This window comes from Myotis myotis, unplaced genomic scaffold (genome assembly GCF_014108235.1).
Source record: "Myotis myotis isolate mMyoMyo1 unplaced genomic scaffold, mMyoMyo1.p scaffold_m19_p_3, whole genome shotgun sequence".
In the NCBI taxonomy this organism is placed as follows: Eukaryota; Metazoa; Chordata; class Mammalia; order Chiroptera; family Vespertilionidae; genus Myotis; species Myotis myotis.
In genome coordinates, this window is record NW_023416335.1 from 151,344,964 (window position 1) to 151,368,370 (window position 23,407).

Consider the following 23,407-nt stretch of genomic DNA (forward strand, 5'->3'; position numbering starts at 1 on the left):
AACATGGTAAAACCCAGACTCTGCCCACCAGCTGATCTTACCAGGGACAGTCCTCCTTTCTCTCCTCCTCCTTTTCATCTTATCCTCGCTCCGTTTTATAGTTTTTGCACCAAGTGCTCAGAAACAGGTCCTACCGAAACCCGAAAGGAGCCCAAGCCGAGGCCAGCGCGGTCCCGCCCTCCGAGGTTCTCCCCAGTCTCGGCCCACTTCCGGGTTCCCTCCGCGGCCCCGCCCTACCGTCCGTCCGCGGCCCCGCCCCTCCGCCCCACGTGACCGCGCGGCGCGCTCCACCCCCGTCCCCGTTCACGTGACCGCGCCCGGGGAGAGAACGCCTGACCCCAGCCCCCGGCTTTCACCGTTCGCCGGCTCTCCCCGCGGCTCCTCGGCCTCTCGTCCTTCAGCCGTCTGCGCGTCCCCACACCCCGTCCCGGGGTCCCCCCGGAGCCCTGTCCGCCATGCGGCTCCTGCCTCTGGGCGCAGGTGGGCCCGGGCGGCACAGCCCCCGCCACCTGCGCTCCTGCAGCCCAGCGCTGCTGTTCCTGCTCCTGCTGCCGGGCTGCTGCCTGGGGGGCTCCCGGGCGGCGGCGGGCTCTCGGAGGCCCAACGTGGTGCTGCTGCTCACCGACGACCAGGACGAAGTGCTCGGCGGCATGGTAACTCCTGTTTCTGCCCCGCCCCTCTCCCTCTCTCGGCGGACCCCCGGTTTCTTGCCCTGTTTCCCATCCCCACCCCGGCTCCCGGAACCGGCCGACTGGACCCCGGGTAGGTTTGCTTTGGCCACGCCGGGCCCTGGACGCAGGTCTGAGGGGCCGCAGGACTCTATTTCCTCTTCTTGCTCCAGCGTCTCTTGGAGGGTGACACACGCACACGCACACACACGCGCGCTCCAAGGAGCTTCTAGTCCGGACCTGACGGCTGCGGAGATGGCGTTCCTTCGCGATCTCGGGACACACAGGTGGACGCCGGTCAGGGATGGGCAGAGCCAACGAGGAGCAGGTGTTGGCTAAGGAGATGCCAGCCTTGAGCATCTTCTGGGTTAGGAGACAAGGACAGCCCCCCCCCAGTGTGAGGACCTAGGCCACCTCCGCCTTTGTTCCCGGGCACAATGTCTGTGCCTGATATTTATAAAATAAGTGCTGAAATGAACTAATCTGGTAGGTAGCTTTCGAACTATTCATTCAAGGTGTGCTTTGCCACACAAGAATCAAGAAAATCCAATTAGCCTAATTGAACACCTGGCCGATGCCTTAGGTCCTGCCAGTGTGCCATTTTGTACCATCTGGGTGTTGTCATGAGACTTCATTCTTTCCCAGAGTTGACGTTGCTTCTGTGTCTTAAGAGTCTTGACCTTTATGACCCTCAGGAATAGCCACCCAACCCCGTACTCTCTAACTCACGACAGCACAGAAAGTGGCTTGCCCCAGGCACATAAATAGTGGAGGCAGTCGAGTCAGAATCCTGACGAGTGCTCTGATTCTGGGTATGGTATTCCTCTTTTTAAGAGCAAGTGCTTTTTTTGCTTCCTTTCTTTCAGTTCTCTTTTTGCTTTGAGCGAAATGCTGAGATTATGAAAACACTTCAGGCAAGAGGTTCCGAACTGTGACTGTGTAGTAACAGCCTAGTTCAGTGTCTTTCATCCTGTCCATGAGTGAGTTGTGAAATCAGTTTAGTAACTTCCAGCATTTTCACTTCCCTACGGAACAGACTCCGGGAATAGAAAATGTCTGTGTGGTACACGCGGTAAAGGTTAAGCATATATCCATATGTGTATATATCTCTGGGCTGTGAATTAGAATGTTTCTTCACTTGGGGCTGTGTGCAAGAGTATGGGATTCTTTTCTAGCTGACGTTTAAGATGCTTGCATTTTGACTCCACACTCCTGCCACATACGCCTCAATGCCTTTTAATTTCTATTCAGTCACATTGACATTGAAGAGTCTTGACTTAATTGCCCTTCTGGGTTTTATTTTGTTGGTTTTTTCCCACCATTCTAACAGCTACACTTATTTTCTTTTAAATATCTCATGTCCTTTAAAAGTATTTTATCCAGGAAAAGCAAGCCACCTCTATCAAAAATTAATAATAGTTTAGTGACTGAAGCTTAATTGAAAGGTAAAGCTTTCGCCCTAGCAGGTTTGGCTCAGTGGATAGAGCATCGGCCTGCGGACTGAAGGGTCCCAGGTTCGATTCTGCAGCAGGGCACATGCCAGGTTGTGGGTGCGATCCCCAGTGGGAGGTTGTGCAGGAGGCAGCCAATCGATGATTCTCTCTCATCATTGATGTTTCTCTCTCTCTCTCTCCCTCTACCTTCCTCTCTGAAACAATAAATATTTTTTTTTAAAAAGAAAGAAAAATGTGTGTTTAAAAGAAGGTACAGCTTTCACATCTCTGTTGAAAACAAACTTCATCACTTAAATACAAGGTGTGGTGTTCAGAATCCATTTTCTTCCATTTTTGTAGGCCACAGATGTGGTCTCTTCTCCTTAGCACAGTGGTTCTCAACCTTCCTAATGCCGCAGCCCTTTAATACAGTTCCTCATGTTGTGGTGACCCCCAATTTCATTGTTACAAATTGAACATAATTAAAGCATAGTGATTAATCACAAAAACAATATGTAATTATATATGTGTTTTCCGATGGTCTTAGGCGACCCTTGTGAAAGGGTCATTCGACCCCCAAAGGGGTCTCGACCCACAGGTTGAGAACCACTGCCTTAGCATGTTAATCACATTTGCTTCTTTAAACCACAGCAGTTTCTTTTTTATAGATGTTTGTACTGGAGAGAAGAGCCAAAATTGTGTGGAGGGAACAAGTTGAATTCAGTGCTCTAACTCTGGAAAATTCTTGCTTCTCTTGTAGGCTTTTACAGAATATTTTATGACTAGTTGTCAAACAGCACTTGAAGGGGAAGAGCTAAGACAATATAGCGTTTGAGATTCTACTTGGAGCCAGAGAGTGAGGTGTTTTATATTTGTGCTTCAGTCATTACAGGAGTCCTCTGCTGTAGGTATTGTCCTTATCTTAACTAAGAGGAAACTGAAATTTAGAGGGGGCTATAACTTGGCCAAGGTTCATATAGCTAGTGAGGGACAAAGCCTGGTGTCTTAAGATCTCAAAGCTTTTTCTCCTGTTTGAAAATACTTTGATAATACTGTCTTACAGATGTCATTCCACATACCCACATCAGCATGGTTACTTATACCACAGGTCAGAGATTCTTCAGGTGACATTCAGGAGCACCAGTGGGGTCATGGAACTCCTTAATTTACAAGTAATAAATACTTTGTGTATATTATCTTCATTTTTTGTCCCCCTCCCCCAAAAAAGGATTATGAATTGCCACCATAGTTGGCAAAATAAACAAACAGTGGTCAATCTCCCAGACTAATTCAGATGAAAGGATTGTAACACTTGTGTGATTGTAGTTTAATGTGAAACCTGTCATCTTTGAAATAGTCTTTTATGTGGTAGTGTCCTCTTTAACATTTCATTGTATTTGTTGCAGGTATCTGGGATTCCGTTTTTTAGATTTTTTTACCCATGCAACTATTCCTGTAGATTTCTTGAATGTTTTGTTTTCAATCCTCACCTGAGGACATACTTACTGATTTTAGAGCGAGGGGAAGAAAGAGAGAGAGAAACATCAATGGGAGAGAGGAACATCAATTAGTTGCCTTCCAGTACACACCTTGACTGGGGATTAAATACCCAACCTGGGTATGTGCCCTGACTGGGAATTGAACCCACCACCTGTCAGTGTACAGGTTGACACTCCCAACTAACTGAGCTACACTGGCCAGGGTTTAATTTCTTGATTTTATTTAAATGTAATTATGGTGCGATGGACATACTGTTTTTCACAGAAGCACAGGATGCTTTTTAAAAAAAATCATTCACTCTAGAAAAAGTGACATTCGGTTAAAATTTCAAGGAAGTGAGGGAAGGAGCTGTAATGAAATGTAGGGGAAGAATAAATGCATACATGATGTCTTTGCTTTGCTTAAAGCAGGTGGTTTTCTATTGAAAAAGGGAAAGTTAGCTATAGAATTACCAAACTTTATTTTGGAACAGGTGTACATGGGAGCTAGGAAAGTATATGACTCCTTGGGATTTTTATGGAAGGGATTTTGCTTCGGATGTAGGAAAGTGACACATTTACCCATATGCGAGTATAAGATTGGCTGCTTCATAAAGAATGTCGTATGGCCTTAGCCTCACCGTCACTATCTTTGCTTAGATCTTAAGGATCCATGTTAACATTCAGACACACATACACATTTTCAGTACAGTGTGGTTTCTTGCCTGGGACTTGTTTGATTAAACACAGATTTTATGCTTATCATTTGTACTATGAATAGTCTAAAGACTATGGTTATTAATATAAATCTCTTACATTAAACTCTAGATCCTTGTGCAGCCTTCCATCAGTTCTTTGGCTTCTGCCTAACTCTCTGAGCCTGTCTTATCCCACTCCCCCTTTACTGACTGCACTGCTTCTGCCACACGTGCACTGCTTTTTGTCCCTCACACGTGCCTCTTTCCTTCTCTGGCAGCCTTTGTACTTGCTATTCACTCAGCCTGGAAGCGTCTTATCCTGGACGTTTGTGCGGCTGACTCATCATCATGTGACTCTCAGCACTGGTTACCTCCTCAAAGAGGCCGTCCCTGACCTACCACCTAAAGTGTTTTCCACTTTTCCTGCCACCAGCTGTAAGCACATTATCCTGGTTTATTCTGTTCATAGCATTTTTCACCGCCCAGAATGATTGCTTGTTTACCTGTTAGTTGTTTAAGTCCCCAAGAGTGCAAGGATCGTCAGGGTGGGGACCTTCTGTCTTCATCCACTTCTACTGCCAAGACCAGTGCCTGGCACAAAGTTAAGTGTTTAATAAATGTTATATAATCACACAGTATAGTATTACTGTAAATCAGATATTCCTCAGTAACTTTGCATATTTATCAGACAGTCTGATAACTAAGTCAGATATAATCAACTCACATAGACCTTTTCTTCACTTACCCTTCACTCATTTCCCCTCCCTACATCCTCACTGTAACTCAGATTCTTCATCCATCTAACGCAGTGGTCAGCAAACTCATTAGTCAACAGAGCCAAATATCAACAGTACAACGATTGAAATTTCTTTTGAGAGCCAAATTTTTTAAACTTAAACTATATAGGTAGGTACATTGTTATTAACTTAATTAGGGTACTCCTAAGGCTTAGGAAGAGCCACGCTCAAGGGGCCGAAGAGCCGTATGTGGCTCACGAGCCACAGTTTGCCGACCACTGACTAACGTTTTATGCAGCCCAATGTTCTGTACCTGAGTGTAGCACCCAGGGATGCTTTATGGGAGATTATGACTGGTGACATTGTTTCTGAAGGTTACCAAAGATCTTATCTATGTCTCTAGCATTTCCTGGGCACCCATTATGCCAGCAGTTCTCAACCTGTGGGTCGCGACCCTTTTGCGGTCGAACAACCCTTTTGCGGTCGAACAACCCCTCACAGGGGTCGCCTAAGACCATCCTGCATATCAGATATTTACATTACGATTCATAACAGTAGCAACATTACAGTTATGAAGTAGCAACGAAAATATTTTATGGTTGGGTCACAATAAGAGGAACTGTATTTAAAGGGCCAGAAGGTTGAGAACCACTGCTATGCAGTTACTTATGAAGTGATCAAAGTTGTTGTTTTTTTTTGTTGTTGTTGTTTTATTTGTTTGTTTGTTTAAATAGAGAGGAAGGAAGGATAGAGGGCTAGAAACATTGATGAGACAGGAACATCATCAATCAGCTAACTCCTACATGCCCCACACTGGGGATTGAGCCCGCAACCTGGGGATGTGCCCTGACCGGGAATCAAACCAGTGATCTCTTGGTTCCTGCGTCAGTGCTCAACTGCTGAGCCACACTGACCAGGCTCAAAGTTAGTTCTTGAATATGTTAGAATTCTCATCCTTTTGAGCTTTTGGGTTCCTTAATTTTTTTCTATTATCTATGTAAAACAATGGGGGAAAGTAATTTATACAGTATTGAAAATGAGGCTTTTGTTAACACAGTTATATACAGTGGGGCCTTGACTTACGAGTTTAATTCTTTCCGTGACGGAGCTCGTAACTCAAATTACTCGTATGTCAAATCAAAAAGTGAACGAGTTAGACACGTGATGCTAGGCTGATGTTGTGGCGTTCACTGTGACATTTGCTGCGCCAGCTAGCGGTGGGGTATCTGAAGCTGGCTCATAACCCGAATTTTAGCTCGCAACTCAAAGCAAAAAATCGGCCGAGAGACAGCTCGTATCTCGAAAAACTCATTAGTCGGGACACTCGTAAGTCAAGGCCGCACTGTATTTGGATTGTCTTTAAGAAACTATTATACAACAAAATACACTTAGAGCTGCATTTAATATGGTCCTAGATTTCAAAGGTACTTGAGAATCATCATGAATTGTCTCTCATAATACAACTAAAATGAGTCTCTTCAATGGTTCTTTCTTGCCATGTGGCAACTGAATAAAGATTATTCATATTTATGGTCCTTTTTATTTGTATTAGTTGACCATCTTTAGACTTTTATCCTCACTATAGGATTTGATATTAATTATTTTCTATACTTGTCAGGATCTTGGATTTTGAACAAATGATAAAAAGCAAGGATATATAGCCAAAACCGGTTTGGCTCAGTGGATAGAGCGTCGGCCTGCGGACTGAAAGGTCCCAGGTTCGATTCCAGTCAAGGGCATGTACCTGGGTTGCGGGCACATCCCCAGTGGGAGATGTGCAGGAGGCAGCTGATTGATGTTTCTCCCTCATCGATGTTTCTGACTTTCTATCTCTCTTCCTTTCTCTCTGTAAAAAATCAATAAAGTATATTTAAAAAAAAAAAAAGGCAAGGATATAAACAAAGAAATTTCTGATTAGTCTTTTGCCTGAGAGGGTTCTGTGTATACCTGTTGGCCACCTGGTTCAAGTTCTTACCTGAGGTGGTGATATGTCTAGTGCAGAGCAGAGGGCTGTGAGTTTGTAGTCAAAAAGTGTACATCTGGGCTCCACCACTGAATAATATTTTACTTAATCTCTGAGCCTGTCTTGCTGGCTTTCAGAACCTAAGTGTTATAACTGTTTTAAAAGGTGGAAGGCTCCTTTTATATGATTTCCCACATCCTGCTTCTAAAGATGAATAGAGATAGTTCTGCCCTATCTCTTAAGGAGGCTGGTGACAAATGAGATAAGGGCACAAAATTTCATTACAGTGAAATCAACACTGCTAGAAAAATACCATCAGCTGTGGACTTTCCCCTCCTTCAAGCATTATGAACCCCTGAACTTTTGCATAGGAAAGAACTGACTAACCAAACCTGTTTGCTTTATCTCCAGAATCACTCTCTTGGCTCTTTCTTAGTGTCAGACGGAGCTGATAGGTTGGGAATAAGATACAAAACCCATGAATTTTGGTCTGTGTATTGTAGTTGATTGAGAGAAATAGTTTAACAGATAATTATTTGCTTTACAGACACCACTAAAGAAAACCAAGGCTCTCATCGGAGAGATGGGGATGACTTTCTCCAGCGCTGTAAGTTTTAAAGCCAGTTTAATTTTGTTAAACTTTAATTGTGTTTATGTTCTAAGAAGGAACACTCACTTTTGGGTAGTCTGTTTTGTTTTTTCTTCCCTAGTTAAAAAGCCTGATCTGAAGGAGGGATCTTATTTAATGTGATAAATTCTGTTAATTGAAATATTACTTCTTACCAATTGGAGATTAACTGCAGGCAATTTCTAAGCCAGTCTTTTCTACAACTCAGAACTAGAGAATTTTACTTCAAACCTGACTGTTTGAGGTTTGAATGTGGATTGTAAGCATCAAATAACATTAATGCTATGTAAACTGTTCCATGCTAAAAACTTGCAGACCACTTTACAAAACCCAGTTAACCATGGAAGCCAAACCTGACAAAGACAGTAGCAACAAAGCCAACAACAGTTGTGTGTATGTGTGAATATATAAAACAAATATATGTATATATAAACATAGATACAAAGACTCAAATGCTAGCAAACTTGAGGACCATGCACATACACAAGTAAGCGGTAACCTATTAACATCAGGAGATCCATTGAACAGCAGCCTTGTGTTGTGCTTTAGAGCGCCGACTCTGGAGCCGGCCCGCCTGGTTTCACACGCTCTCTGCCTCTTTTCCAGCTATGTGACCTTAGGCAAGTTATTAAGCTTTCTGGCCCTTGTTTTCCATATTTATAAATGGGAGTACTGAAACTTACCTCAGGGTTTATGTAAGGTTAAGTGAATTGATACATGTAAAGCAACCAACCACCTGTATCCCTGCCTGACTTATAATGATTTCAGTCATCTCTTGGTATCTGTGAGGGATTGGTTCCAGGACCGCCCCCACCCCGGCAGATACCAAATCTGCGTGTGCTCAAGTCCCTTACATGTAATAGCACAGTATTTGCATGTAACCTAGGCACATACTCCTGTAGACTTTAAATTATCTCTAGGTTACTGATAATACCTAATGCGATGAAAATACTATGTAATCAGTTGTTATACCGTATTGTTTCGGGAATAGTGACAATAAAAAGTCTGTACAAGTTCAGCACAGTGCAACCACATCATAGACCTAGTTATACTGTTCACGTCGGCAACAACGTGACTTTTTTCCCCTGAACATTTTCAATCTGAGGTTGGTTGAATCTGTGGATTTGGAACCCACACATACAGAGGGCTGGCTGTACTACACAATGGTGGTGGTTATATTGTCCACCAACATGGAATTGGTAGTAAAAGAAGGATAGTTATATGTGCATTCCAATAGATGCTTGAAAATTCTCTGAAATTTTAGCATCTTTTCCTGGTAATTTATTCAACTGTTGGAAGAATACATCCTTATGAAGAATACTTCAGACAAATGGCACACCTATAGTTAAGGTGAACTACTCTCGTCACTATTGTTAGAGAGACAAAGGGCTAATGCCTCTTGCTTAATACTGTTCTGAACTGTCTAGTCGTTGGCATAAGTCTTACAGAATTAAGAGGTAAAACTATTGGGAAAAGAGAAAATTAATATTTCCATTTGTTTGGATTGTCTACCTAGAAAACAAGAGAGTTGTTAGAAAACTTTTAATAGAACTTAGTAAGGTAGAAATGAAAAAACAAAACAAAACAAAACTTCCATATAACCAGTTAGAGAAATATGGGAGGGAGAAAAGATCACATTCACATAAGTAGGAAAATTCAGACTCTGGAAATAAACTGGTGGTGGCTAGTAATGGTTCTTTAAGACCTATATAAATAAAGTTACAGAACTTTGTAAGTGATGTAATAAAAACTACTTAATATGAAGACATGCACATTACTTTCCATGGGAAAATACAAGATTATAAAGTATTCTAATCAGAATTCCAGTAAGATTTTTTTTATGCTGAATTCAGTGAATCCAAAGTTATCTGGAATAATAAGTAGGTTAGAACAATTAGGGTAATTTTTTTAAAGGAAGAAATTGCTTTACTGGGTACTAAAATGAAATATGAAGATACAATAAACAGTGTGGTATTCCCAAAAATTAGCTTAGGAAACAAAAAAGGGAAAGAATTAAAAGAGTTGCCAATGTAAAAATTACAAAAGTCAAACATCTAACAAAATTAAAAGGCAAAAGTAAAAAACAGGAAGTATTTATAGTATGACTGAATCCTTCCTTAATTCCAATTTTATGTAATAAGAGGCCAGTAGCTCAGGAGGAAAAAATGTGCAAATCACATGAACAGACCATTCCCATAAACACAGTTGGTTAGTGTGCATGTGGAGAATGTTCATCAGTATTTAAAAATGTCAAATCCAATAAAAGGCCAAATAAATACTAAGTATTTAAAAAGGATACAATGTAATTTTGGCAAAGGTGTGCTCAAATAAGCCTTCCTTCTCTGCTGGTGGAAGTATAAGCTAGTATTACCCTTCTGTTAAATGTGCATTAAGAGTTATAGAGATATTATTGGGTAGAATGGGATAAGTCTATTGATGACAGTAGCTAATAGAAACATAAGTAGAAAAAAAAAAATCTGTCTGTCATATATAAAATGATACAGGAAATACATAAAGCTACAGATCAGCCTGAGCATGACCCTCTACTGCTCAGCCACATTAAATTCAAGTAGTAGTTTTTATCTTTGGTTAAGACCTAGCTCCCACCACGCTGTGCTCCTTGTATGTAAATATTTATTTGAGGTGAGGTTAGAATAGCATTATTTTATCCTGCAGAAGGAAACCAGCTAAAAAAGAAATCTGTTCCTTGGTTTGTTTTATCTGCTTTACTGTCTCTACTACGTTACATATGGCAGCTTGGAAATGTGTTATATGCAAAGAATATTTTTGTATCAGGGGAAACTAGAAATTTGAAGTTAAAATATTGGAGCAACTTTCTTTTATTCTTTTTAGAAATTATGGGAAATTCATCTTTCTTGTGTAACTGTCCTTGTTGCTTCTGTTTCCTTTGTAGTATGTGCCAAGTGCTCTTTGCTGCCCAAGCCGTGCCAGTATCCTGACAGGGAAGTACCCACATAATCATCACGTTGTTAACAACACTTTAGAGGGAAACTGCAGTAGTAAGTCTTGGCAGAAGATCCAAGAACCAAATACTTTCCCAGCAATTCTCAGATCAATGTGTGGCTATCAGACCTTTTTTGCAGGAAAATACTTAAATGAGGTATGTTGGTCTAATTATTCCTCCCCCTTTTTTTATAACAGCTTTTTAAATGTGAATTAATAGAATTCATGATACTTGTTTTTTAATAAGTATCCATTCAAGTCATGCTAAAGGATTTTTGGCAAATGTTTTCTCCTAATCTGCCCATAAATAAGAACTTATATAAACATATTTACATCATTTGGATACTGTATTTATTCTTCTAAATAGTCTCAGGAGCATTTATTGAAAAATTATCCTAGGACTGCCCCGGCCGGGTGGCTCGGTTGGTTGGAGCATCATCCTGTACACCAAAAAGATTGCGAATTTGGTTCTTGGTCAGGGCACATACTTAGGTTGCAGGTTTGATCCCGGTCAGGCCTGTACAGGAGGCAGTTGATTGATGTTTATTTGTTTCTTTCCCTCCATCCCTCCCCCTCTCTCCTCCCATTCCCTCCTTTTCTCTCTCTAAAAAAAAGTCAGTGCTCACTTCAGCAACACATGTACTAAAATTGGAACAATACAGAAAAGGTTAGCATGGCCTCTGCACAACGATGACGCCCAAATTCGTGAAGCGTTCCATTAAAAAAAAAATTAATAAAAGCATAACCTAGCCAACTGGAGTGGCTCAGTTGGTTGAGCCTTTTCCTGTTCAGTGAAAGGTTGTCGGTTCCATTCTGGTCAGAACACATACCTGGGTTGCATGTTCAATCTCTGGTCCAGCCACATAGGGAAGGTAACCAATCGATGATTTTCTCTTTCCTCTCCTTTTCCCTCTCCCTCACGCTAAGCATGTCCTTGGGTGGAGATTAAAAAAAAAAAAATTAAAAAAAAAATCCTAGGGTGAGGATTAAAATAATAATAATTATCCTAGGACTGCTGCTGTGTACATCTTCCCCTTTTTACTCAAGAACTCTGCTTGTCATGTGGCTGGCATGTGATCTTTGTTTCCATTTCCTCTGTATTAGGATCAGAATGAAGAATATTTCTTTAGTATCTTTCCTGAATTGCAACTTATGCTTAACCCATTTTGTAACCTGAAAAGTGGGAACAGAATGTGGGCAGATCAGTGATAAGAGAAGGCACCCAGAGCCTGGGACAGTCAAGGCCATTAAAACAGGTGACTGAGTGGTCAGTGTACAGCCATTTGGGCCTCGATGGAGAGAGATCGCATTGTGACCTGCCAAGGCCAGATTTCATGGCCTCACTGGCCTTAGCTTTTAGTCAGAATTCAGGTTTAAAGGAAAGAGTGTGTTTGAGGGTATTTGGGGTTATCTCCTATAGTAAAACTGGGAGTGCAGGACAGAGAGAAGATGTACATTTTCTTAAATATTTTATCTGTGGTTGCTAGAGATCTTAATATCTGATCTGAAATTTTTTTCACTTTTCACACTCCCCACAACAATTAGGGGAATTTGCAATCTTGTGGGGTTGAAAGAAGATGACTCAATTTGAAAAGAATAATGAGAAATAAGTACAGATACTAGGTCATTGTGTTAAGACTATGGGTCATAAAGAGAACTTATACTGCTTTGCATGTTAAAGAGCATCTAATATATACAAAATTAGGAGAAATTCTTTAAAATACAAAGATTTAGCCCTAGCTGGTTTGGCTCAGTGGATACAACATCAGCCTACAGACTGAAGGGTTCCAGGTTCATTTCCAGTCAAGAGCACATGCCTGGGTTGCGGGCTTAATCCCCAGTAGGGGGCATGCAGGAGTCAGCCGATCAATGATTCTCTCTCATCATTGATGTTTCTATCTCTCTCTCCCTCTCCCCTCCTCTCTGAAATCAATAAAAATATATACTAGTATTTTAAAAAAGTTTTATATATATATATATATATATAAAATACAAAGATTTCGTTCTGAGGTGCTAAATTCTGCCCTAAATGGGCAATATTAAACCTTGCTGAGGTAAAATGGGATGATTCTGTGGTCTCTTCACTTGCTCATCTCATTAGGTCTCTTGCTGAACTCATCAAGACAATGGAAATTATTGGCTAGTAGCTCATAGTTGGGTCATTTTCACTGTTGCTAGTCACAAGGTCAGTTGGACTATTCAGCAAATGAGCCCTGTGGCCTAAGCCATGTGGTCGTCTTCTGTAAAGGGCCAGAAGTAAATAATTTAGACTTTGCAAGCCGTATGTCTCTGTTGTAAGTATTCAACTCTGTCATCATAGCATGAAAGCAGCTATAGACAGACGTTAGGTAAACTGACGAGTGTGGCTGTGTTCCAATGAACTTTATCACCACTGAAATTTCAATTTCATGTAGCTGTCACATGTTACAACATAGTCTTCTTTTGATTGGTCTTTATATTTTTTTAATGTTTGGAAAAAAATTCTTAGCTTGCTGGCCATACAAAACAGTTAGCAGGCTAGATCTGGCCTGTAGTTTGCCAGCTCGTGCTTCCAAAGTTTCTAGGAATATGGTGTCCTTTATTTTTTGCTGGTTTGTGTGTTTGGGAAAAGTGAGCACCTACTGTGTTTCAGGGACTGATCTAAAAAGATTCTACACGTGTCCTGTTTCTTTGTGTCTCATCATATCTGAGGACTTCTAATGCCCTGCTTGTCTACTTTTCAGTATGGAGCCCCAGCTGCTGGTGGGTTAGAGTACGTTCCTCCGGGATGGAGCTACTGGTATGCCTTGGTGAGTGACTACCAAAGTCAGTGCCAATTACACACAGCCCACAGATGTCAAATGTGTGTACTCTGATTTAGCTCTGATATTGACATAACTTGGTTTGCTTTTCTGATTGGCTGTTTCATCTCCCTGCAGGAAAGTCTTTTGATTTGCAAGTAATTTCTTTGTGGGGGTTTAGCAACATATTTTGCTATTCTACCTGATCCCCTCTTGTTTTTTTTTTAAAGTAGGACAGGCCTGGCTAGTGTTGCTCAGTGATTAGAGCATCGGCCCATACACTGAAGGGTTGCAGGTTCCGTTCCCAGTAAAGGGCACATACCTGGGTTGCCTCCCTGGCTCCAGTTGGAATGTGTGTGGGAGGCAACCAATCATTGTCTCTCTCACGTTGATGTTTCTTTTTTTCTCTCTCTTTCCCCCCCCACCTCTTCTTTCCCTCCCTCCCACTCTAAAAAACTCAATGGAAAACATATCCTTGGGTGAGGTTTAACAAAAAATAAATAAAAAGTAGGACATATTATTGAAACTATGCTAGTAGTTAATTAAAACCCTAGTCAAAAAATCTAATTCAGTACGACTTGTATAATTACCCTTTTAAAATTTCTTATCACCATTTAAATGGTATAGGTTAGCCTAGTATGGTTTCCAGCTTTCATTGTGTGTGCTGATGTCATAATAAATTTTACTTTCCTCTCTTTAATAGGAGAAGAATTCTAAGTACTATAATTACACCCTCTCTATCAATGGCAAGGCACGGAAGCATGGTGAGAACTACAGTGTGGACTACCTGACAGATGTTTTGGTGAGTCACTGAAGCGCTGTCCGGGCAGATTTGGCTAACATTTGATTAAAGACTTTGCCTAGAAAACCTTTAGTTATATTTGTTCATGTTGGGTAATGTGAATGAATAATAACTCGATCTAACCGCCAAAGAATAGTTCCAGCTGATTAAAAACTCCTGAGGGTATATTCTTTGTATAGCCAAGCTCAGGTCTAATGTGCTTGAAATTCCAGCAACAGATTTCCCCCCTACCTCCCATTTTTATTTTTTAACTTGATGTTTTACTTTGTAAGAGTTCCTACTCTTGACCCCAGTTTTACTCACAACCTACAAGATGATAGCTTCATCGTGAGGGTGGGATGATAGGGATATGGGAGTTGTTCGGGCATTGTGTAGTTCTATATAAAAAATACCGAAAGTGGGTGAATTTGGGACTTCTCTTTCCTGTCTAAGATATTTCTAATGACAACCCTTTTTAGAGTATTCAGTCACCAAATATTTCAGCATTACTTGTAGTGGGTTTTCAGAAGTAATGAAGCACAGTCCTTGATTCTGTGGAGGTAACTTTTTAGTAGCATATTTTATTTATACATATGTGTGTATGTGCACACACATTCATTTATTGTCGTGTTAGATGATGATGAGTTAGAAAGAGGAGGCAGATTATGGGATTACTTAGATAACATTTAAGCACAATCTTGATGTAGGTGAGTGTGAGCTATAAAGATCACAAGAGAGAATGCCACAGGCAGAAGGAATGAGTAGTGTTCAGGCACTCAAGCGGGAGTGTGCCTGGCATGTTGGAGAAACCACAGCTTTCTTACAAGGCAAGGGTAAATTGGTGGGCAAGGTGGTAATGGGAAATTGATGCAGTCAGTGCCTTTTGAGATTAGTGTTGGGACTAAATGAAGATATAAATCAACTAGAACAATTAAAAACATTACATGGATGTGGGATGCTTTCATTTTCATAAAGTATCTCCAAATAAGCAAATAGAAAATGTCAGTCCATATACATTAAAGCCCTGGTGTGATTTATTTGGGTTTAATATTACTCATTTAGCTTAGCTAGTTTAGCTGACAAAACTTGTAATATCTACATATTTTTGTAAGATTAAGGTAATTTAATCCACCTTGCCCACTGTTGTGAATTAGATTGACTCTTATTTTTATACTAGAGGCCCAGTGCATGAATTCATGCACGAGTGGAGGTCTGGCTGGCCTGGCCCCAATCAGGGCCTGATCAGGGTCGGGCTGGCTGGGGGGAGGGGCCATAGGCGATTGGCCAGTGGGCCCTGCCCCCAATTAGGGTGGGGGGCCGATTGGAGGTGGGGCCAGCCATGGGGAGAGGCTGTGGGTGGTGGACTGGCTGGCCCTTCCCCCAAATGGGGGGGGGGGTCGATCAAGGGCCAGCGGCCTGGGGGAGGGGACATGGGTGGTTGGCTGCTGGCCCTGCCCCTGATTGGAGTGGGGGGAGGGGCTGTGGGCTGATCAGGGTCTGGGGGGCATTGGGGGCAGGGCCTGCCACGGGGAGGGGCTGTAGGCAGTTGGCCAGCTGGCCCTGCCCCTGATTGGGTTGGGGGGGCCAATCTGGGGTAGAGCCAGCTGGGGGAAGGGGCTGCAGGAGGTTGGCCAGCTGGCCCCACTCCCTATTGGGGTAGGGGGGCAATCAGGTGGGGCCAGCAGGGGGAAGGGCTGTGGGCTGATCAGGGTGGTGGGGGTCCATCGGAGGCGGGGTGGGAAGGGCCATGGGGGGGTTGTCTGGCCGCTCTGCCCTCTATCAGGGTGGAAGAGGCTGATCAGGGGCAGGGCCGGCTGTGGGGAGGGGCCGTGGGAGGTTGGCCAGCCAGCCCCACCTCTTGATCAGGCCGGTTCGCTGGCCACAGTGAGTGTCATAGCAACCGGTCTTTCTGTTTGTTACGGCTTTCTGGTCGCTGGCTTTTTATATATATAGATTCCCTAAGGCATCAAATGTATATACTGTAAGCTACATTAATGTAAGTTAATACTAAAAGGGCCAAATTACTATTTCTTTCCAATGAGAAGCATAACATTTAAAAAATATATATATTTTTATTTCAGAGAGCAAGGGAGAGGGAGAGATAGAAACATCAATGATGATGAGAGAGAATCATTGATCGGCTGCCTCCTACATGCCCCACACTGGGGATCGAGCCCACAACCTGGGCATATACCCTGACCAGGAATCTTAACTGTGACCTCCTGGTTCATAAGTTGACATTCAAACACTGAGCCATGCTGGCCGGGCCATAATACTTTTTTGGTCATGTAAAATCATCAAAACCTAACTGCCCCTTAGGATAGTGTCCTCTTCAATTTTTTATTATAAGTATTGCCTAAAAGCCAAATATTGGTTCCAACAGCACGCTGGTCATTTGACTATGACACAGGTTGTGTGCTGAGATTTGTTAAAAACTAATAATACCCTTCTGTTTACCAGAGAACATGTATCTATATCTATCAAGTCTGCAACTGTTGGGTAGGGATAGGAAATGACAAATCTTTGTGTACGTCAGGCTAATGTCTCCTTGGACTTCTTGGACTACAAGTCCAACTTTGAACCATTCTTCATGATGATCTCCACTCCAGCGCCTCACTCGCCTTGGATAGCCGCACCCCAGTACCAGAAGACCTTTCAGAATGTCTTTGCACCAAGGAACAAGAACTTCAACATCCATGGAACGGTAGTGTCCCTAATCCTAGAATTAAGCCATACTCAATATAGTTAACTATTTAATATACTTGTTAGGAAGCCTTTCAGCCATGTAGTTGGTTTTCTTTCCAGACGTTTCAAGGTAATTATAGCTGTCCCTAATAAGATAGGTAGTATAAACTTGCTTCAGAAATACACATTCCTGCCACACATCCTGTGAGCAGCTAGAGAGTCCACAGGGAATATTAAAGGATGCCATCTTCCTTGACTACAGGCTTTCCTGATAACCTCTTTGCTGGCTCTCTTTTGCCTGGCAGTGGCTGACACGTGTTCCTTGAGGCTGAGTTGGGCCTGCAGCAGCCTCCTTTGGTGGCCCTCACGCATAGGAAGAAGAGGGGTGACACAATGTGATATGATGGGTAGGGAAATAAAATGGAGAAATGAGCCAGGGCAGGGAATATAATTAAGGGCCACAACCTAAATATTTGCTTCATGTGTCAGTTTCTTATCCTTCCCTTGGCACAGGGGATTGACTAGTTCAAATGCAGAATGCCTCTACTGCCCATGCCTATTTCCCAGAAATCTTCATTGCTTGGGAGGTGGTGGAAAGAATGAATCTTAGAGTTAGACTCAGCACTACCACCTTATAGCTTAGTGACCCAACAGTGAGCAAGATGCTAACTTCCGTTGCTCATGCAACTGCTATATGGACTAAAGCAGTGGTCGCCAATCTTTCGCACCTCACGGACCAACAGTGGTCTACAGACCACTGGTTGGTGACTGCTGGAGTAAAGTACATAGAAACATCTGTGGTATCACCTGGAATATTGCAAGCATGTGCTTGTTTAGTATGATTTGAAAGCTAACTGAGCTAAGTTTTAAACTAGAGAGCCATTCTCAAACTGTGTTCCAAAAAAATTGATAGCAGTTCCCATGACCAAGTAAGTGCAGAAACTTTAGGTTAAGTAAGTCACTCTGCTATAGGATTCCTCAGAGTTATTCATGTTCTAACATGAATTTCCAGTCAGAGGACATGCTATATAGCATCTCTCAAACATATTAACTAAAGAACACTCTGAGGATCATAGTTTGGGAGATAGCTTAGGGTTTCAAGACTAGGGAGGAAGGAGAAAATTAATGGTGTGTGTGAATGTTTTGTGTGTGTGTGTGTTTTTTTTAACTGACTTTTTTATTAAAATGAGAAGAACCCTCCAAATTTGGACTTGAAGTTTTAGGAAATTCCTATTTTGGGATTTTCCCAACAGTTTAGGATGATGGATATCTTGGGTAAGAAAATAGAAGACAATAAAATGTTGACATATAAGCAAAACTAAGAGGAAGGTAAAGTTAATATTTACCCTTTTGTAGTTTGGGTAGGAGACCCAAAGCATATACTCAGAGTTATAAATTTAATTATCTACTGTAGTAGTTTATTTGACTGGGTGACTTGGTGTTAACATTTTTTTTCTTTTAAATTTTAGAACAAGCACTGGTTAATTAGGCAAGCCAAGACTCCAATGACTAATTCTTCGATACAGTTTTTAGATAATGCGTTTAGGAAAAGGTAAGAGCTGCTACTTTCTCAACCTGGGAGGTCTTAGAGGACCCTCCAAATCAGCCTATGAACAGGGGACTGTACCATGTGGTTATATTTGATAAAAAATTGGAGGGTAACAAGTTGATGGGAGAGACTTTGCTTCGTGGGGAGGGCATCTGTTGCCTCAGAAGCACAGATTCCTTTACATTTGGGTGTGTGAGGTGGCCTTTGGACCCTCAGACTAATTAAACAATCTGTTTTTATGACTTGTTAAAACATTGCAAACTGGAACCATTTGACTTTTTTTTTTTTAAGTTTCCACCCAGCCGATGTGGCTCAGTGGTTGAGCGTTGACCTATGAATCAGGAGATCAGGGTTCAATTCCCAATCAGGGCACATGCCCTGGTTTGGGGCTCAATCCCCAGTAGAGGCTGTGCAGGAGGCAGCCGATCAATGATTCTGTCTCATCATTGATGTTTCTCTCTCTCCTCCCTTCTCTAAAATCAATTAAAAAATATATTTTTTAAAAAGTTTCCTGTATCTAAGGAAAAGGTCAGTTTGTTAGTGACAAGTCTCCCAATATTTGCATAAAACCCAAAGGCTTAGACTAGAGCAAATTATTTACCTTTGCTGTTTGTGATTTTCAAGAAATTCTTTAATTTTTCAAAAAATTCATTACTTAAGTTGTAATCTATTACTTATTACCAAGGGTTGGCAAACTTTTTCTGTAAAGGGCCAGATAGTAAATACTATAGGCATGCAGGCCATATGATCTTTGTTGCAGCTGCTCAGCTCTGCTGTTGGAGTGAAAAAGCAGCTCAAGACAGTACGTGAATGAATGAGCATGGTTGTGTTCTAATAAAACTTTATGTGTATATAAAAAAGAGAGAGTAAGTTGTTTAATGGGTCCTTTCAGATTTATAAACTGAAAAAGTTCTGGAAATCCGTCTCACTATGTGAATATATTTAATACTACTGACCTGTACACTTAAATACTAAGATGGTAAATTTTATATTATGTGTTTTTTACCACAATTTAAAAGCAAACAACAGACAGTGGGCAAACTTTGGCGCATGGCTGCAGTTTGCCAGCCCCTAGTTTAGATCACAAACACTGTTGGGGCACAGGTCTATGTGAATTAATCTGTATTAATCAGTGCTGAGTTGACAACTTGCCCTCATCTCTACTCTCATCAACAGTGATAATAAGTAATAAAACTAGTTATAAAAAGCCTCATTCATTTCTTTGGAAACAGTTCAATTTAGACTGAGGTAACTATTCTAAAATTTTCTAATCTTTTTTTTTTTTTTTTTGCAATGAGGCATTTGAGGAAAGGAAATTTGGAAATTTCTTCCATTTTGGGGAGAATGGTTTTGAGGTTTTGCAGGTGTCCCTGAGCCGTTTTCTTTGAGGTTCTACTGACATCCTCTGTTTACATCCAGGTGGCAAACTCTACTCTCAGTTGATGACCTTGTGGAGAAACTGGTCAAGAGATTGGAGTTCATCGGGGAGCTCGACAACACTTACATCTTTTATACTTCTGACAATGGATACCACACAGGTAAGGGGCATGGTTAGGTGTTCCGGAGACCTTTGGGAGGTGCCTTTCCATTTTCACCCAACCAGGATCACTGGCAGGGAGCTCTGGTCCCTATAGAGCAGTTTAGAGGCCAGAGGGAAGGTCTTGCCCTCAGGTCCCCTCTGGTCAGAGGGCCCACTCATTGCCACATGGAGAGACCGGTTTCATTATTTGCTGTGTCATATGTTATATTACGTGATATTCCAGGAGTCGGGAGAGTGAGCTTGATGGGTTGGAGGCAGGATTTATGAAGGAGGTAAGAAGTTGAACAGGATTTCAAGAACAAGTAGACTTTAGAAAATAAGGGTAAGACATTTTACATTAGAAGATCAAGAGAAGATTGTATTGGGTGGGGGGAGTCTTTCATGCGAAATTGTGAAATTAGTTTTGTGTGTGTGAGTGTGAGGTTTTGTGTGTGTGTGCGTGTGTGTTTTGTCTTTTTAAAACTGCAGGATGAATAAGCCCCCTGTTTTTGACTTTCATCCTTTCTACTTGAACCTTTTGCAGGTTAAAAACCAATATTTTCTTCTTTCCCCACCTATAAATTTTATAAACTTGAGTGGAATTAACCTGAGGCTTGCTTGCATAGAACAGATTGGGCGTTTAATCTATTATTGTGAATATTTTTAAAATATATTTTATTGATTTTTTACAGAGAGGAAGGGAGAGGGATAGAGAGTTAGAAACATCGATAAGAGAGAAATACTGATCAGCTGCCTCCTGCACACCCCCTAATGGGGATGTGCCCACAACCAAGGTACATGCCCTTGACTGGAATCGAACCTGGGACCCTTCAGTCTGCAGGCCGACGCTCTGTCCACTGAGCCAAACCGGTCAGGGCTATTGTGAATATTTTTAAGCACTTGAAGTAGAGACTAATAAAATAGCCCCCATTATCCAGGTTCAGTTTTCAGTTGCATGTGACCAGTCTTTTGAATTCTTCCTACCCTACCCTGGTATGTTTTTTTTTTAGCTGGAAGGTTTTGTAGAATCTCTGGAAATTGTGATTCCACACATCAACACTTAATTGTGCATCTGACTAGTTTATTATGTATCAGGATCTAGACAAAGTCTGCATGCTACCTTTAGCTTTTGTGTGTCCTAAAAGCTGTCGTTGCCACTGATTGATTGGAAAAACTGGTCTTTTGTCCATTTAGAATATCTGACATCCTGGCTTTTATCTTGTTTATTTATACAGTGGGGCCTTGACTTTCGAGTTTAACTCATTCGGTCTCCGGGAGGAGACCGAGCTCGTTAAGGAGCTCGTTAACTCAAATTACTCTATCAACTCAATGCAAAAAAGCGGCTGAGAGACAGCTGGTATCTCAAAAAACTCCTTAGTCGGGACACTCGGAAGTCAAGGCCCCACTGTACTTAGCATTTCCTATAGATTGGTAGTCAGATCTAGAGTCCTAATAGAAATTCACATTTTCAGCAAGCATGCTTTCTTGGTGATGCTGTGTATTTCCTGTTGCATCACATCATGATGCCTCGGAGTCTGGTTGCCCCACTTTAGGGATGTTAGTATTGATTGATGGCCCATGTGGTGTCAGCCTGTCCTATGAACCTTTTGTGGTTAAACTTCCATTGATGGTTAAATTCATTTTTCCTTCAGAAATTGTAAAATGTTGACTTTATAACTCTCTTCTTCCTTTTGCATTTATTAGCTGGAATTCCTCAGGGAAGAACTTTCCCTCAACTGTTCAGTTATTTTGAAATGCAGTTTATTCAGGAAAGGCCAGATAAATGTTTTTGTTCCTTTAGCAGAATAATCTCATTCAGTTGTGATCAGGTTGAGTATCAGACATAAATTATGCATTTGTGTTTCAGTACTTCCCAGTCACTCTTTTTTCTGAATTTGTCCTATCTTAGATCAGGGAGTCCCCCTAGGCATTTATTTAAGGAAGATGAACTCATTGTTTCCTGCCTTGTAGTAATGAGACCCAGGCAAATTTAAACCTCCTATTAAAGCACCATAATTAGAGGAACAAAGTTGTTTTGTTTTTGTTGACTAAATGAATGAATATGCGTGACACTTCCATCTGGACTCCATCTTTACCCTTTGCATTTTCTTTTCAGGACAGTTTTCTTTGCCAATAGACAAAAGGCAGCTGTATGAGTTTGATATCAAAGTTCCACTGTTGGTTCGAGGGCCTGGGATCAAACCGAATCAGACAAGCAAGGTAGGTGTCTGACAAGATGATGCTGTTTATAGGTAGCACTTGCATGAGGAAATAAGGCTGATTAGATTTCTCCTCCTATGAGATGAAAGCTGATTGATTTAAGATTGTGTAAGTGTCCTATGGAAACAGTGACTTTTTTTAAACACCTGACCACTCCCTATTAATTGTATCCCCCCAAATATATACGTACATATATATACACATACATATACATTATATATAACATCAGCATGAATAACTTTTGTCTTAAATTTTAAAAATTATAGTTAACATACAGTGTATATTAATTTCAGGCATACAAGATCGTGATGAGACATTTGTATACCTTGAAGTGATCACCACGAGATAAGACTAGTACAGTGATGGCGAACCTATGACATGCGTGTCACAGGTGACACGCGAACTCATTTTTTTGGTTGATTTTTCTTTGTTAAATGGCATTTAAATATATAAAATAAATATCAAAAATATAAGTCTTTGTTTTACTATGGTTGCAAATATCAAAAAATTTCTATGTGTGACACGGCACCAGAGTTAAGTTAGGATTTTTCAAAATGCTGACACGCCGAGCTCAAAAGGTTCGCCATCACTGGACTAGTATCTACCCAGCACCGTACATAGTTATAATAGTATTACTGACTGTATTGCCTATTCTGTACTTTACATACTGTGACTAATTTTATAACTGGCAGCTTGTATTTCATAATCCCCTTCACATTTTTCACCCTTCCCTTCACCACCTTCCCACCTGGCAACCATCAGTTTGTTCTCAGTATCTATGAATTTGTTTCTTTTCTCTTTTTTTGGTTTGTGTATTTTGTATTTTAGATTCCACATAAGTAAAGTCAGACATTACTTATCTTTCTCTGTCTGACTTATTTCACTTGACATAATACCCTCTGGGTCCATCCATGTTGTTTCACCACCTCTTCTTTATTTATTCATCTATCGTTAGACGCCTAGTCTACTTCCATATCTTGGCTATTATAAATAATGCTGAAATGAACATAAGGGTGCATTTATCTTTTCAAAGTACTGTTTTCAATTTATTTGGATAAATACCCAGAAATGGGATTGCTGGGTCATATGGTAGCTCTATGTTTCATTTTTTGAAAACTCTCCATATGTTTTCCATAGTGGCTGCACCAGTTTACATTCTCACCAACAGTGCCGGAAGAGTCCCTTTTCTCCACATCCTCACCCACACTTGTTTGTTGATTTACTGATATTAGCCATTCGGAGAGGTGTGAGGTAATATCTCACTGTGGTTTTGGTTTGCATTTCCCTGATGATTAGTGATATTG

The 23,407-nt window shown here is 41.3% G+C and overlaps 1 protein-coding gene and 1 non-coding gene across 6 annotated transcripts in view; both read left to right on the forward strand.

Moving 5' to 3' along the window:
* Positions 1 to 306: 306 nt before the first annotated feature.
* GNS (glucosamine (N-acetyl)-6-sulfatase) overlaps positions 307 to 23,407 on the forward strand; it is a 51,010-nt gene continuing 27,909 nt past the window's right edge. For 3 of the 5 annotated variants that reach the window (XM_036298179.1, XM_036298181.1, XM_036298182.1), the window contains exons 1-9: positions 307 to 653; positions 7,525 to 7,584; positions 10,520 to 10,726; positions 13,293 to 13,358; positions 14,053 to 14,151; positions 16,667 to 16,834; positions 18,285 to 18,367; positions 19,784 to 19,902; positions 22,000 to 22,103. In XM_036298179.1, the coding sequence (XP_036154072.1) occupies positions 456 to 653; positions 7,525 to 7,584; positions 10,520 to 10,726; positions 13,293 to 13,358; positions 14,053 to 14,151; positions 16,667 to 16,834; positions 18,285 to 18,367; positions 19,784 to 19,902; positions 22,000 to 22,103 (1,104 nt within the window). In that variant the 5' untranslated portion in view covers positions 307 to 455. Of the gene's footprint in view, positions 654 to 4,555; positions 4,713 to 7,524; positions 7,585 to 10,519; positions 10,727 to 13,292; positions 13,359 to 14,052; positions 14,152 to 16,666; positions 16,835 to 18,284; positions 18,368 to 19,783; positions 19,903 to 21,999; positions 22,104 to 23,407 lie in introns of all 5 variants that reach the window. The other 2 variants (XM_036298183.1, XM_036298180.1) reach the window with 2 other exon arrangements.
* LOC118652264 lies at positions 11,188 to 11,294 on the forward strand. Its single transcript, XR_004966529.1, has one exon. It is a non-coding gene; the product is annotated as a U6 spliceosomal RNA (small nuclear RNA).